General features: G+C 55.3%; 2 protein-coding genes across 2 annotated transcripts in view; both read right to left on the reverse strand.

Moving 5' to 3' along the window:
* Positions 1-698: 698 nt before the first annotated feature.
* Positions 699-5,467, reverse strand: LOC119701980 (Fanconi anemia group M protein-like). The gene is made up of 5 exons (XM_038139301.1): positions 5,426-5,467; positions 4,381-4,896; positions 2,856-3,741; positions 2,150-2,441; positions 699-1,195 (listed from the first exon to the last, which is right to left on the reverse strand). Exons 1-5 carry the CDS (start codon positions 5,465-5,467, stop codon positions 1,081-1,083), a joined length of 1,851 nt encoding a protein of 616 aa, XP_037995229.1. The 3' UTR covers positions 699-1,080.
* FANCM (FA complementation group M) overlaps positions 4,851-15,453 on the reverse strand; it is a 54,047-nt gene continuing 43,444 nt past the window's right edge. The window contains exons 14-20 of the mRNA XM_038137625.1: positions 10,002-11,871; positions 9,209-9,288; positions 9,043-9,111; positions 8,446-8,550; positions 6,341-6,497; positions 5,426-5,528; positions 4,851-4,896 (exon numbers count right to left, since the gene is read on the reverse strand). Of these exons, the coding sequence (XP_037993553.1) occupies positions 5,521-5,528; positions 6,341-6,497; positions 8,446-8,550; positions 9,043-9,111; positions 9,209-9,288; positions 10,002-11,871 (2,289 nt within the window). The 3' untranslated portion in view covers positions 4,851-4,896; positions 5,426-5,520. The remainder of the gene's footprint in view (positions 4,897-5,425; positions 5,529-6,340; positions 6,498-8,445; positions 8,551-9,042; positions 9,112-9,208; positions 9,289-10,001; positions 11,872-15,453) is intronic.

Below are 15,453 nucleotides of genomic sequence, written 5' to 3' on the forward strand. Positions count from 1 at the left end.
AGCGGAATCCAGGAACTGTCCAGCTTGGAATGGTGCCTGCAAGGCTTCATCCTCTTGGTCTGGAATCCTGGAATGCTTTGGGTGGGAAGGGACCTTAAACCCCACCCAGAGCCACCCCTGCCATGGCAGGGACACCTCCCACTGTCCCAGGGTGTCCCAGTGTCCAGCCTGGCCTTGGGCACTGCCAGGGATCCAGGGGCAGCCCCAGCTGCTCTGGCAATCCCAGCTCATCCAGGAATTCCCAATCTCCCACCCATCCCTGCCCTCTGGCACTGGGAGCCATTCCCTGGCTCCTGTCCCTGCAGGCCTTGTCCCCAGTCCCTCTGCAGCTCTCCTGGAGCCCCTTCAGGCCCTGCCAGGGGCTCTGAGCTCTGCCTGGAGCCTTCTCCTCTCCAGGGGAACATTCCCAGCTCTCCCAGCCTGGCTCCAGCCCTGGAGCAGCTCTGTGGGTTCCTCTGGGCTCTCTCCAGGGCCGGGGCTCTGCAGGTGGGGTCTCACCCGAGCGGGGCAGTGGCTGCCCCGGCTGCCCAGGACCGCTCCCGTTCAGGGCTGGATTTCTCCCGGTGCCAGCCCCCGCCCGGGAAGCGCCGAGGGGCGGGAATCCCGATCCCGCTCCTTTTCCAGCTGGCGGCAGCACAGGCCGCGGCGGCGGCGCTGGGGAAGGATCGGGCGCCTGAGCCCGGGCAGAGGCACGGGGGCCGCCCAGAGCCCCGGCGCTGTCCCGGGAGCGCGGAGCCCCGCAGTTCCCGTTCAGCCTGGACACGCGGGGCTCGGTGCTGCAGCCGTGGCAGGAGCGGCTGCCGGGCTCCTCGCCGTCCCTCCCAGAGCTTTGCCGGAGTGCTCGAGCCATTACTGTGGCTTCGACAGGAATCGGGGATGATCGCCCCCAGCCCCCCCCAAAGCTCTGCTCTCGCCCGGCCCGGGGACCCTGGGGGCACACGGGGCGCTGCCAGCCGGGGCGGTGCCAGCCGGGGCGGCGCAGCTGCCACACCCGGAGCTTTGACGAGTGTTTATTTATTTACATCATTTACATCCCAGCCCGAGCGGGTAAAGTGCAGTGCAGGGCCCGGAGCGCCGCGCTCAGCTCTTCCCCTGAGGCAGCAGCTGCAGGTCGAAGTCGTGGCGCAGGAACCGATGGAGCTCCTCGGCCTGGGGCCGGCTCAGCCGCGCCCCCGCCGCCAGCGCCGGGACCGAGCTGCAAGAGAGGGAACGGGAGGAGCCCTGGAGCCGGGGTGGGCAGCGCCGGGAGCCCGGGATGCACTGCCCGGGATGGGGCAGCGCCGGGAGCCCGGGATGCACTGCCCGGGATGGGGCAGCGCCGGGAGCCCGGGATGGGGCAGCACCGGGAGCCCGGGATGCACTGCCCGGGATGGGGCAGCACCGGGAGCCCGGGATGCACTGCCCGGGATGGGGCAGCGCCGGGAGCCCGGGATGGAGCAGCACCGGGAGCTCTGCACAGGTGCCCGAGGGCTGGCAGCACACCTGAGCAGTGAAAACGGGGAATGCCAGAGGGAAAGAGCGTGGGGCAGCAGGAGGGAGGGTGAAAGCAGAGCCCGTGTCAGTGCCCTGGGCTGCTCAGCGTCAGAGACAGGAACGTGTGAAGAGCTGAGTGAGATGGGACAGGAAAGCTCCCGGGAGAGGGTGGGAAAGGCATTCCCTGAGCAGCTATCCCAGCAGGAAAGGTGCAGGAAGGGATTCCCTGAGCAGCCATCCCAGCAGGAAAGGTGCAGGAAGGGATTCCCTGAGCAGCTATCCCAGCAGGAAAGGTGCAGGAAGGGATTCCCTGAGCAGCTATCCCGGCAGGAAAGGTGCAGGAAGGGATTCCCTGAGCAGCCATTCCTGCGGAAAAGGTGCAGGAAGGGATTCCCTGAGCAGCTATCCCGGCAGGAAAGGTGCAGGAAGGGATTCCCTGAGCAGCCATTCCTGCGGAAAAGGTGCAGGAAGGGATTCCCTGAGCAGCTATCCCGGCAGGAAAGGTGCAGGAAGGGATTCCCTGAGCAGCCATTCCAGCAGGAAAGGTGCAGGAAAGGCTTCCCTGGGCAGCTATCCTGGCAGCAAAGGTGCCAGAAGGCTCTTTCTGGCTCCAGGGGAGGAGAAGGAGTGGAAGACTGGGCCCTGGAGCCCCTGCCAGGCCCTGTGCTGGCCTCACCTGTTGGCCACGGCTGCGATGGAGCCGAAGGAGTGGCAGAGGTTGAGGGCAGCTCCGTAGCTGAGGTTGGGAATGCTCAGGTAGAAGTTGAGGAGGTCCCGCCGGTGCCCCTCCGGCTCTGTTGGCACCTGGATGGCAGCGTCCTTCCTGTGCTCCAGCAGAGCCAGCTCCTTCAGCAAAGCTGCAGTTTCCCCCTGGCAGGAGCTGAAGAGGATCCTTATTCCAGCCTGGACCAAGGCCGAGAGCACTCCATCGTAGTACTGAGTCCTCTGGAAACACCGGGAGGTTTCTCCTGAGCAGTGGAAGCACAGGAAAGCAAGATCCTGTTATTGTCTACTGGAATCATTTCATTGCAGGCTTTGGAGTTTTGGATTAAAACAAATGTCTGTGCATGGATAAAACTGTGCTTGCTCCTGACGTGGCATCCCACAATAGTTTGGGTTGGGAGGGACCTTAAATCCTATGCCATGCCATGCCATGCCATGCCATGCCATCCCATGGCAGGGACACCTCCCACTGTCCCAGGCTGCTCCAAGCCCCAGTGTCCAAACCTGGCTGGGATCCGGGGGCAGCCACAGCTGCTTTGGGAATTCCAGCCCACCGTCCCAGCCAGGAATTCCCAATTCCCAGTCTCCCACCCATCCCTGCTCTCTGGCACTGGCAGCCATTCCCCTGTGTCCCTCAGAGCAGTTCCGGCAGCACCCACCTGGCCTGACCCTGTCCGTCTCCACAATCACACAGATCCTCTCGAAGATGCCCTGCAGGCGCTGCAGCCTCTGGCTGAGTTTGTTCCTGTTCCCAGGGCTCTGCAGCTCCGACTGGAGCACCCTGTCCACGGCCAGGCGGTTGCTGACGATGTAATCGCTGGTGCCCAGGGAGCAGACCTGCACCCGGAGCCCGTGCACGGCCCGCAGGCACGAGAGCACCTCCGGCCCCGAGCAGATCTCCCGGCTGTCCGCCAGGATGCACAGCGAGGGGCTGTGCTCCCCGGGAACACGGGAGATGCCAGCTGGGAAAGAGCTGTGCTCCCCGGGAACACGGGAGATGCCAGCCAGGGAGGGGCTGTGCTCCCCGGGAACACGGGAGATCCCAGCTGGGAAAGGGCTGTGCTCCCCGGGAACACGGGAGATCCCAGCCGGGGAGGGGCTGTGCTCCCCGGGAACACGGGAGATCCCAGCCGGGGAGGGGCTGTGCTCAGAGGGAACACGGGAGATCCCAGCCAGAGAGGGGCTGTGCTCCCCGGGAACACGGGAGATCCCAGCTGGGAAAGGGCTGTGCTCCCCGGGAACACGGGAGATCCCAGCCGGGGAGGGGCTGTGCTCCCCGGGAACACGGGAGATCCCAGCCGGGGAGGGGCTGTGCTCAGAGGGAACACGGGAGATGCCAGCCGGGGAGGGGCTGTGCTCAGAGGGAACACGGGAGATCCCAGCTGGGAAAGGGCTGTGCTCCCCGGGAACACGGGAGATCCCAGCTGGGAAAGGGCTGTGCTCCCCGGGAACACTGGAAATCCGAGCCGTGGCTGATGAAGGGTTTGGGACAGCAGGACACGCCGAGCCTGAGCTGCTCCCGTGGGTCTTCAAAGAGCTGAGCACCTGTGAGAGTTGAAAATCACAGGTCATGGGGGTTTTGCATCAAATCAATAAAAGGATGTTTTGCAGTATCAACACTTTCAGGCTGACACTTTAATCCCTGCATCAGTCTCCCCACTGAGCTGAGCTGATTATCCAGAGTTTGGATGACAAAAGCAGCAGCTTTCACTAAGAAGTTCAACAAAACCCGGATCCTGTGAAGGACAGAGATCAGGCTGGGAAGTGTGAGATCAGGAACCCAACCTCAGGGAGGTGCTCAAAGCCCTGAATTCAGCCAGAGAACCAGGGTTCTCTAACACAGACCCAAAGAAGCAGTGCACACTGCTGTTCCACGATCCTCCATGACTGTCAGAGCAAGGGAGAATCCAACCCCAGTTATCGGTCACTCCTAAAATACTGCAGGCTGCCCCGCTGCTTCCAGCACCAAGGAAAGGGAGCTGGTCCTGCAAGTGCCCAAGGCCAGCTCGGAACAACCTGCTCTATGCAAGGTGTCCTGCCCAAGGCAGGGTGCAATGGGAAGGGTTTTAAGGTCCCTTCCAACCCAAACCATTCCATGATTCCCTGACTCCTGCAGCCCTCAGAACAGCCCTGGCACAGGAATTCTCTCCCACAAGGACCTCCCTGCTTTCCCCGAGCACTGACCTCAGCAGCAGCCTGCAGATCCGTGCTCCTGCAGCCAGCTGGGGGCACGGATGTGCTCCTGCCTGGCTGCTCTGGGGGTGGACCCAGCACCCCAGACACCGAAGCTCCCAGGCCCAGCAGCCTCTCTGTGTCCTGTTCCCCAGCCCCGCTCCTGTGCTGCGCAGAGGGGGCTGAGGGCAGAGCCTCGGGGAGCTGCCCCTTGCCCTGCCCCGCTGCCAGGGGCCTCTCCCTGCTGCCTGCCGTCTCCTCCTCGCTGGAGTCACTCAGGACGATGATCCTGGAAGGTTTCTTCTGCTGCGGCGGGGCAGGAGCGCTCCCTGCCCGCCGGGCCTGGCTCAGCCTCCTCCTGCGGCGGGTCAGGTACTGCCTGCTGCTGCTGCTGCTGCAGCCCTCCCGGGGGAGCAGCTCCCAATCCACACACACTTCCTCCTCGCTGCAGCCACTGGGAGCCTCCTCCTCCTCCTCGTCCCCCACACAGAAACTGTCCTCAGCATAAGACACGTCCTGCTCGGGGATCTGGGGGGAAAGAGAGCCAGGGAGTTTTGGAAAGCTGCAGTGGTTCTGCTATCCAGCCCTCCCCACACACAAATACTGGGGCTGAGGGGCTTCAATCCCACCCAGAGCCACCCCTGCCATGGCAGGGACACCTCCCACTGTCCCAGGGTGTCCCAGTGTCCAGCCTGGCCTTGGGCACTGCCGGGGATCCAGGGGCAGCCCCAGCTGCTCTGGCAATCCCAGCCCAGCCAGGAATTCCTGATTCCCAATCTCCCACCCATCCCTGCCCTCTGGCACTGGGAGCCATTCCATGTGTCCTGTCCCTCCAGGCCTTGTCCCCAGTCCCTCTCCAGCTCTCCTGGAGCCCCTTCAGGCCCTGCCAGGGGCTCTGAGGTTTTCTTGGATCCTTCCCTTCTCCAGGCTGAAGTTTTGTGCTGGAATTTGTGATTTATCAAAAAAAGGCTGTAACTGCTCCTCAGAGCAGGCCAAGAACCTGACTGTGGTCCCACAAGGGCAGGTCCCCGAGGAGAGGAGCCCCTGCCCTTCCCACCTGGGAGAAGATGGCCGCGGGGTGGAATTCCCGATGGACCATCTTGTAGCGGCTGCCGAGGGCGGGGCTGCGCACGGAGCTCAGGTAAACTGCCCTCATCTCACTGTCTGAAAGCAACCAGAGGAAAAGCATTCAGGCTGAGTGCAGAGAGAATGTCCCATTCACACCTGTTACACTGTGCTTTCCCTGTTCCTCTAGGCTTTCCCCAAAGCCTGTACTTCCCAAAGCAAAAATCTGCAGTTCTCTGGAAATCCCAAAGGCCAGGCCTAAGGCTTTGGGATGAAGGAGGGCAGGGATGGATGGGATATTGGGAATTGGGAATTTTGGTTGGGTTGGAATTGCCAGAGCAGCTGTGGCTGCCCCTGGATCCCTGGCAGTGCCCAAGGCCAGGCTGGACACTGGGGCTGGAGCAGCCTGGGACAGGGGGAGGTGTCCCTGCCATGGCAGGGGTGGCTCTGGGTGGGATGGAAGATCCTTTCCCACACAAACCATCCTGGCATTCCAAGTGTACCCAACCTGTGTCATGAGAGCTGCCATTCAATCCCAGAATATCCCGAGCTGGAACCCACAGGATCATCCCAAACCCTGTCCCTGCCCAGACCCCCAACAACCCCACCCTGGGCATCCCTGGAGCGCTGCCCAAACCCTCCTGGAGCTCTGGCAGCCTCGGGGCCGTGCCCATTCCCTGGGCAGCCTGGGCAGTGCCAGCACCCTCTGGGCAAGAGCCTTTCCTGATCTCCAGCCTGAGCCTCCCTGGCCCAGCCCCAGCTGCTCCCTCAGGAGCTTTTCCAGGCTGGCAGAGCCCTGGCTGCTGGGGCAGGAGCAGCTCCTGAGCCTGGCTGAGGAGCTCACGGCTCCTGGGTCCCACCCCGGGGATCCCCTGGCTCTGGAATGCTCTGGGAGTTCCCCACTCACCGTTGAGGGCCTGGGTGGGTTCCCCCTCATCATCGAGGAACTGGGCCAGGGATGTGCTCAGCTCCTCCCCGCTGCCATCGCTCTCGTCCGACGAGATCCCCTCAGCATCCAGCTGGGACAGCTCGGCCTCCTCCTCCAGGAACTGCCTGCCTGCAGCCTGCACACACCAGGGCAATTAGAACCTGCCTCTAATTAACCAGCACTGCCCTGAGAGCTCTGCCCCAGCCACCCCACGGCTCCAGCAGCGCCTGGAGCGCCGCAGGGATCCGGCCTGGGAAGGGGATGCATTGCTGGGACAGGGAATGGCCCTGGCAGAGTGCCCAGCACTGAGTGCCCAGCACTGAGTGGCCTGTCACCACGACATTTTTGTGAAAATCCTTTTGCCAGGATTCTCTTCTCCTGAGAAGCTGAGGAGCCTCAGGAAGGAAATGTAACCAATGACTCCCTGCTGCTGTGGGATGCAACAGGTGCTGCCTTGGTTGGTCCATGGGAGGTGTTTCTAATTAATGACCAATCAAGGATGCAGCTGGCTCAGACTCTGCTCAGTCACAGCCTTTGTCATTCATTCCTTTCTGTTCCTGTCCAGCCTTCTGATGGATCCTTTCTCTCCATTCTTTTAGTGTAGTTTAATAGAGCATTTTAATATAATAAATAACATAATATAATAAATCAGCCTTCTGAGACACGGAGTCAAGATTCTCCTCTCTTCCCTTGTCCTAAAACCCCTGCAAATCTCCCAGCAGTGCCCAGCACTGAGTGCCCAGCACCCACAACAGGTCACTCTGTAACTTATAAACCCAGTTTCACTCATTTCCTGTGCTTTACAAAAATCCAGCTGGATTTTGGATTCCTCCAAACCCCAGTGCAGCGGGAATTTCAGACACAGACCCCACCCTGGTTTGCCCTTTTCTGCCCAGGGTTCAGGACTCCTCAAACAATGAAGCCCTGAGATGGTGCAGCTCAGCCCAGGGAAGGCGAGGCACTTCCCCCGTGACTGCAGTGCAGGAGACTTCATCCTGAATCCCACCAAAACCAGGCAACAAAACACTCCCAAGGTCATGCACAGAAACAAGATAGCTCAGAAAGGTGTTTTGTCTGAGATACTTTGCATGAAGTTCATTTTCTCCTCTAATTTCAGCTATAAAGTACTAAAGTAAAACATCAAATTAGCCCCAAAAATATTATGTAACTCCATTACTCCAAGAGAATGGCTTGTTGGCCATAAAACACTGACACCATAAGGGAAGTCTTAATAATTAGGATTATTGTTAAAAGATTAAAAAGTGTCCAACATATTGTGTCCTGGAGCCCTGATTATGGCAATTTCTGCCCAGTGCAGCCACAGCCATGAATGTTTAAAAGCTTTTGAGCTTCAATAAGTCTGGGGCTGCCTCCTCTCCTGCCTCCATCCCTGCTGAAGTGTTAAACACTGAGCTCAAATTCAACATTTGGGGTTGAGGGACCATTGCTGCCTTAAATGTCCAGGGCTGAAATAATTAGTGAGGATCACTCATATGAGCAAGCAGCCCAATTCTGATGGTGATGATAATAATAATCATTTTATTATAGCTATGGCTGTTATAAAATTAATATTTTGTTATTATATGTTGTTAATATGTATAAATATGATATATTATTATAATATAACATACAATCCCAGAATACCCTGATGTGAAAGGGGTTCACAGGGAATATAATAAATACAATAGAATAAAATAGAATAAATATAATATATATATCATGAATATACCATAATAAAATACTATACTATATTATAATAAATGTTCTATACTATAATATACTATACTAAATACAATGTAATGCAATGCAATGCAATGCAATATAATATGATTTTTTACTATAATTTGTTATATTATTCTTTTTTTTCTTTCCTTCTGGACAGGACTGTGACTCCTCTCAGGGTGTCCCTGGAGGTGCCCTCTGAGCTGTTCTCTGGTTTCACAGCTGTCACGCAGCCCTGCAGCCCCCTCTGCCCCCCAGCCTTCTCAAACTCCAGCTGCTGAGGGAGAGCAGAGCCCCAGCCCCACGTTCCAGCTGCTCCAAAGCTGCCCTCAGTGTCCCTGGGGGGACACAGTGCCACCCACCTTGGCTGCCACCCAGCTCCTGGCACGTTTGGCTCCTCCTGGCCGGGGCCTGGCCCTGGAGCTGCCCCTCTGGAAGTCCCCACTGTCCTCGCTGGATGTGTCCGACTGGAATGGGAACACAGAGTGAGCAGGGCTACAGCAAGGGACCGTCCCACAAAGTCACTGAACCCAGCCTGGACTGGCTGGGAAGGGACCTCAAAGCTGCTCCAGTGCCATGGGCAGGGACAGCTCCCAACCACGGGGCAGGAAAATGGGATTTGGATGAAGAATCAGCTCAAATGGGCCATGAATTTGCTTTTTTTTGGTTGAAAGCTCCGTGGCAGGCAGGTTATTTCACCCTTCCTGGCTGTTGCAATGTTTCACTGCCAAACAACAACTCCAAAGTCACCAAAGCCCCTGGATCCCTGGCAGTGTCCCAGGCCAGGCTGGGCACTGGGAGCTGGACACCCGGGACAGTGGGAGGTGTGGCACTGGGTGGGATTTAAGGTCCCTCCAGCCCAAACCACTGTGGGATCCCGTGGTCTGTGGAGACCCTGGGGAGGAAGTGAGGGGCAGCAGGGGTGAGTTCCCGTCATTTCTCCCCGTTCCATGGCTGACCACGTTGGGAGGGCGCCGGCGTTTCCTGGTGACCCGAGCTGGAGGCTCCAGGTCGCTCTCATCCATCCCCTGTGGGAGCAGAACCAACATCAGTGCACACAGCCTTTGTGTTTTGCTGTTAAATTGCCATTTTGTTTCTCTTGTCTATTTTTCCCCCTAGACTCACATCAGGAGACATCAAAACATTCTTTTTTATCCTGTTTTTTCTCTGGAAAACGATCTCTTCCTCGCTGTCACTGCTGGGTCCTGCAGAAAACAGAATAAACAACATCCAGCAGAATTGCACAGTTCCCAACACAATTTTCTTAGAGCTGAGCAATCAAACCCTGCCTCTCTCAGAAAAGCACCTCCAAAGGAGATTACTTATTGATCCACAGGGCAAATATTGTTCTCTTCAGCCTTGTTAATCAAAAGAGATAATCTCCAGCTGGGATGGACAATAAATCCTGCTTCCCTGGAGAGCCCTGGGGGAAATGATTACCCCAGGCAGCAGGGCCAGAAAAAGGGAAGAGAAGCAGGACACCAAGAGAAGAAGCCATTAAAAGCTGAGCAAGAGCCAGAGCTGTGGCAGCACCTTGTGACACAAATCCCTGTGACAGCACCGAGGGGGGCTGCAAATGTCACTGCCAGAGAGGCCACGGAGCTGCCCCAGGGCTGGAGCCAGGCTGGCAGAGCTGGGAATGCTCCCCTGGAGAGGAGAAGGCTCCAGGCAGAGCTCAGAGCCCCTGGCAGGGCCTGAAGGGGCTCCAGGAGAGCTGGAGAGGGACTGGGGACAAGGGATGGAGGGACAGGACACAGGGAATGTCCCCTCATTGTCCCAACTTCCAGCATCACAGCCATTATTCCTCTTCCTTTCAACCTTCCCACCTCAGCCATAAAACCAAAGTGAGGATCCAAAAGATCCTGGACCCTGTTTCCTAACCATGAAGGTCTAACTCCTGTCCCACCAAATTCCCTACCTGCAGCATGGGATCCACGGAGTTTGGTGTTTTCCAGGCTTTCTGTCCTTCCTGGAGGGGAATCCATGGCTGATCTCCCCAAGTTCTGCCTCCATGGGCTTTCTTTGACTTGATCTACAGGAGGCACCTCTGGAATTTGCTCCCTGGCTTTCATAGTAATTCTTTTGACAGCTTTGATATCCACACCCTTCCTGCTTGTTGGGGTCAGAAGTGCTGAAGGCAAAGGTTCAGGGGGTTCCCTTCCCCTTCTGCTGCCTCCTGACTCGAGGACAGGCCCTGCAGCAGGAGCACCCTCGGTCCCTTCCCTGCCATTCCTGCCCCTGCTCTGGCATGACAACGGTGTGGACACGTCCCTCCTCTCAAGCCTCCTGCAGTCCCACCCTGGTGAGGTTTCCAGCCTGCAGCCATCCCTCAGGGATGTTCTGGCAGTCCCCAGGGCCCCGTTCAGTTTGGGGTCACCAGCACTCCTGCTCTCCTCAGGGGTCTCATCCCCGCTGTCCTCGATGGAGAAGCCCAGGTCGAAGGTGACAGAGAACAGGTCCTGGGAGCAGTCGTAGGGATCATCCTTCTGCAGGGCCACTCCTGATGTCCCCATGGGTTCCCTGCAGGGCTGGATGGGGCTCACACAGGGCAATTCCCTGCCCGGCTCTCCCTCTGTCCCAGGGATGGTCCCAGCTGGACCCGCCCGGCCTGGAGGCTCAGTGCTCACGGGGCTGCCCTCGTCCTCAAACAAATAGACACTCTGCTCCTCACCAGGAACTGCAGAGGCAGCCTCTGCCGTGTCCTTGGGAAGGAAAGGCTCCTTTGAAGGGCCGTTTGTCAGGGGGTGGTCCCTGCTGGGAGCACTGTTTGGGATTTCAGGGAATTCCTCACTGTCAAACAGGCCATCAAAGCTGTCATTCCACAGCTGCTCCTCTTCATCGGCAGCAGCCTTGGCAGATGACACAGCTTTGGACAAACGGGGACTTCCTGAGGCACAGAATTCCCTGGGAACTGTCACTTTGGGATTCTCCAGCAGCAGCAGTGAAGGATCAGCTTTTGGGGACGCAGGGGAGACGCTGTCCTGCAGTGCCTCTGAGTGACCATCGTGGAGAACTTTTGGGGAAGGAGATCTTGTTCCTTCCTCTCTCATCATGCTCTCCAAACCCTCCAGCTCATCCCCAGAGGGAGGGGACTGTGACAAAAGCCTTTGCACCTGGGAAAATGTTTGTTCCAGCCCTGGGGGCTCCTGGGGTGGCCCCGGGAGCATGAAGGAATCCCTGCAGGATTCGGGGAGATAAAACAGGTCTGAGGCCACGGGGGAGGTCTCGTACCCTGAGTCCCTGTGGGTCCTCCCCAGGGCCCCACCGGCTGCACCTGCAGGGCTGTTTTGCCGTGCTGCTTCACCTGCAGGGCTGTTTTGCTGTGCTGCTTCACCTGCAGGGCTGTTTTGCTGTGCTGCTGGGCTGGCAGGGGTTTCAGGGCTGTCACTGCTATCACACAGGTCAATAAATGCATTTAAGTCAAACGTCACCTCCAGCCCCTCGTCCTTGTCACTGCCCAGGCGAGAGTGTCCAGGCACGGCAAGCCTTGTTCCTGAGGGAGAGGCAGGAGGATCCTGAGGCAGCACAGGCACTTCCTCACTGAGTCCAGGAGCTCTCCTGGGAGCCTTGGCTTTGGTTATTTTAAAGGTGGTGAAGAACTCACTCTCGTTATCAGCTGCATCAGGTGGGAATGGTTTTGGTGTGGATTTTGCCAGGTCTCTCCTGGAGCAGCGAGCTCTCTGATCCCAGGGGGGGTTGGCCACGGAGGGACTCCTCTTGTTGCCTGGAATGTTCACATCTTCCATGCGTAGGTGAGGCTGGAGCTCCCGTTCATAGCTGCAGTCTCCCTGGGGACACAGGACACTGGTTACCAGAGGCACACCCAGGGCTGCTCACAGCCAGGTTCCAAACAGGGACGAAGGTTTTGCTCTCCTGCAGAACTTCCCACAGACTCTGAATGAATTTTTCATGGATGTCTATAAATCTGCTGTTCAGAAGGCAACCAGCTCAGCTAAACATGCACTTGGGAAAAGCACAGTGGACCTGGACATGGAGGATCTGAACAGAACAATTATTTTTTGGCAGTTCAGGCAGATGAATCCCTGGATTCCTTAATCCCTGAAATTACACGAGGTACCTTTACAGAGGGTGAGAAAAATGACTTTATAATTAGATTGGCTTGTCTGAAGATATTTCTGGAAGCAGGATCCAAAGCCACCTTCCAGCAACTTGAAGACTGATCCCTGACAGGGCTGGGGATCCTCTCTGGTTGCAGCAGGCAAAGCAAAGTGCTCTATGAACAGAAATTGTCATTAATCATCATCATCATCACTTCAACACCAGTTTCACACAGATGCTGATGCTTAAACCATCCATCTGCAAAGATATCCAAAAAACTCCAAGTCTGGATTTTTAACTCAAGCTGCCTTAGGAGAAGGCTTAATAATAACAGTGAGGAAAAGAATTGTCCCAGGAGGGTTTTAGGATGATTTTGATCTGGCAGGCTGTAAATGATTTGTTTACCTCAAGCCTGGTCAGAACACAGACTCAGGACATGGAATTCTTTGTCTGAAATCCAAGAGGAACAGCAAACCTGGTTCCAGGTCAGTGCCCAGGTGTCACCTGAGCAGAGGAGCACTGGAGTGACACTAGCAGGGCTGATAAGGGTCTGTTGGGTTTATCCCAGGAGCAGCTGCTCCCTGCACAAGGGCTCAATTCCAGCATTTCAGCGTTACACAAACAAGGCAGAAATGAAATGGATTGAGGATTAATTAGCTGCCAAACCACTGAACATGAGTGACACGGGAGGAGGTGCTGTCCTCGCCCACCCCACACAGTTCTGGGAGTGCAGCGCTGATCAGGCTTGGCCTACTATTGTCCTGCAACCCCAAATCAGGCAAAGCACAACCCCAAACCTACAAACCCCAAACAACCCAAAAACCTACAAACCCAAAATTAATCAAAGCACAACCCCAAAACCTACAAACCCCAAATCAACCAGAGCACAACCCCAAACCTACAAACCCCACATCAACCAAAGTACAACCCCAAAACCTACAAACCCCACATCAACCAAAGTACAACCCCAAAACCTACAAACCCCAAACAACCCAAAAACCTACAAACCCAAAATTAATCAAAGCACAACCCCAAAACCTACAAACCCCAAATCAACCAAAGCACAACCCCAAAACCTACAAACCCCAAATCAACCAGAGAACAACCCCAAAACCTACAAACCCCACATCAACCAAAGTACAACCCCAAAACCTACAAACCCCAAATCAACCAAAGTACAACCCCAAAACCTACAAACCCCAAACAACCCAAAAACCTACAAACCCCAAATCAACCAAAGCACAACCCCAAAACCTACAAACCTCAAAGGCAAACAACCCCAAAACCTACAAACCCCAAAACAACCAAAGCACAACCCCAAAACCTACAAACCCCAAATCAACCAAAGTACAACCCCAAAACCTACAAACCTCAAAGGCAAACAACCCCAAAACCTACAAACCCAAAACTCAAACTAAACCCCCAAAACCAATCAAAATACAACCCCCAAAACCTACAACCCCCAAACTATTGGAGTTTCCCAGAGCAGCTGGGGCTGTCCCTGGATCCCTGGCTGTGCCCCAGGCCAGGCTGGACACTGGGACACCCTGGGACAGTGGGAGGTGTCCCTGCCACGGCAGGGGTGGCACGGGGTGGGGTTTGAGGTCCTTCCCACCCAAACCTTTCTGGGACTGTGGGATCCCAGCTCAGGCAGCAGGATCAGCGAGGCATTTCCCAGGAATGTCCCCCCCCACACCCCCTGAGTGCCCCGCTGGAGCCTGGCGGTGCTGCGGGGGCCAGGGACAGCCCAGAGCCAAATGGAGCACGGAGGGCAGAGCGGGGTGACCTGCTTTGGGCTCAGGGCTTGTGTAACTGCTCCACTTCACCCCAAACACTTTCTCCTGCACAAAACTGCCCGTCCCAGCCAGGCCCCTGCGTGCTGGCAGAGTGAAAGGGCACACTGGGATTAGCACGGGCTGGCCTGAACGGGCACCGATGCGGAACCTTGAATCACCTGCTCAGCTCCCCTCTAACCCAGAGCTCCAGGGTGTACCAGCTCCAGGGAAAATAGGTCAGGAGCAGGAAAACAGCTCGGAGATTATTGTACTCAATCAATGAGCCTGCCTGGAGCCACTGATTCACTTCGAAAAACAAAATATGCTTTAGCGCAGAAAATGGGAAGAGAAAATGAAATTTTTAATACTAAATATAAAATTATATTAATATAATAATAGAATAATATTTTTACATATTATATATAATATTATTCTAGAGTATATTGTATTAATATACTATACTATAATATACTATACTATAATATACAATAACAATATTATATTACATTTTACTACATTATATTATATTATTATAACTAGTTATAATATTATTATAACTATAACTATATATTATTATATAGCAATATATATCTATATAACTACATATTAATATATATAACTATCTATATAACTATATAGTTATTATAATAACCATAATATCCTTTCATAGTCATTATATTATTCATTATTATGTAATTTATCACATTATTTTATTAATTATGTTATAGATTATAATACTGTATAATTATATTAATATTCTATATTAAAGTTTTCAATTTTTCTATGTACATCTATGTGTAATTATACCCACCCTGGTTCCCAGGATTTAAGTTTAAGGCATCAAGTACCAAAATTGCAACTACCCCCTGTCTGCTCTTGAGCTGCTCTGGGTGCACATTTTCTATCAAGACTCCTGTTCCTGATGAAGCCCTGGTGGTGCTGCTATTTGAAAATCCGGGATAAATCCGTAGCCAGCCGCGGTGTGGATTTTTCTCAATCCAAGCTGAGTGGAGCCCTGCAGAGCTGTGGCTCGGTGTGTCCTGGCCCAGCAGGCGCTGCTCCTCACTCAAACCCTCCCAGCCCTCCCCATGCCCCTCGGAGCAGCTTCCACTCCTTCCAGCCCAGCCCTTCGTGTGATTCCAGGAGCTTTCTCTGGCCACCCTGTCCCACAGCTGCTGTGCTGCACTGATGGTCCTGCCCCGAGCTCGGGTGCCCTGTGCGTGCCCTGCTCCCCCCTGAGCTCAGATCAGCCTTTCCCTCCCCAGCCCTTCCAGGAGCTGGAATCCATCCCTGCTCCACGACCGCCCCCTTCCCAGAGCACACTGCAGGGGAAGAAGCACTGGCAGAACTTGCTTTTGGAGGTTGCAGTGTTTTACGTGGGATGATCTTTAACAATTTATTTAGTTGAGTCATGGAAGAAGCCTGAGGGACACAGAAACCCCAATTTCCTTCTGCCAAACTGGGATAATTCCCTAATGGCATCACATTATTGATGGGTCTGCTCGTTCTGTCAGCTTTTCCTTTCTGCTACCCAAC

Source organism: Motacilla alba, chromosome 5, assembly GCF_015832195.1.
Source record: "Motacilla alba alba isolate MOTALB_02 chromosome 5, Motacilla_alba_V1.0_pri, whole genome shotgun sequence".
In the NCBI taxonomy this organism is placed as follows: domain Eukaryota; kingdom Metazoa; phylum Chordata; class Aves; order Passeriformes; family Motacillidae; genus Motacilla; species Motacilla alba.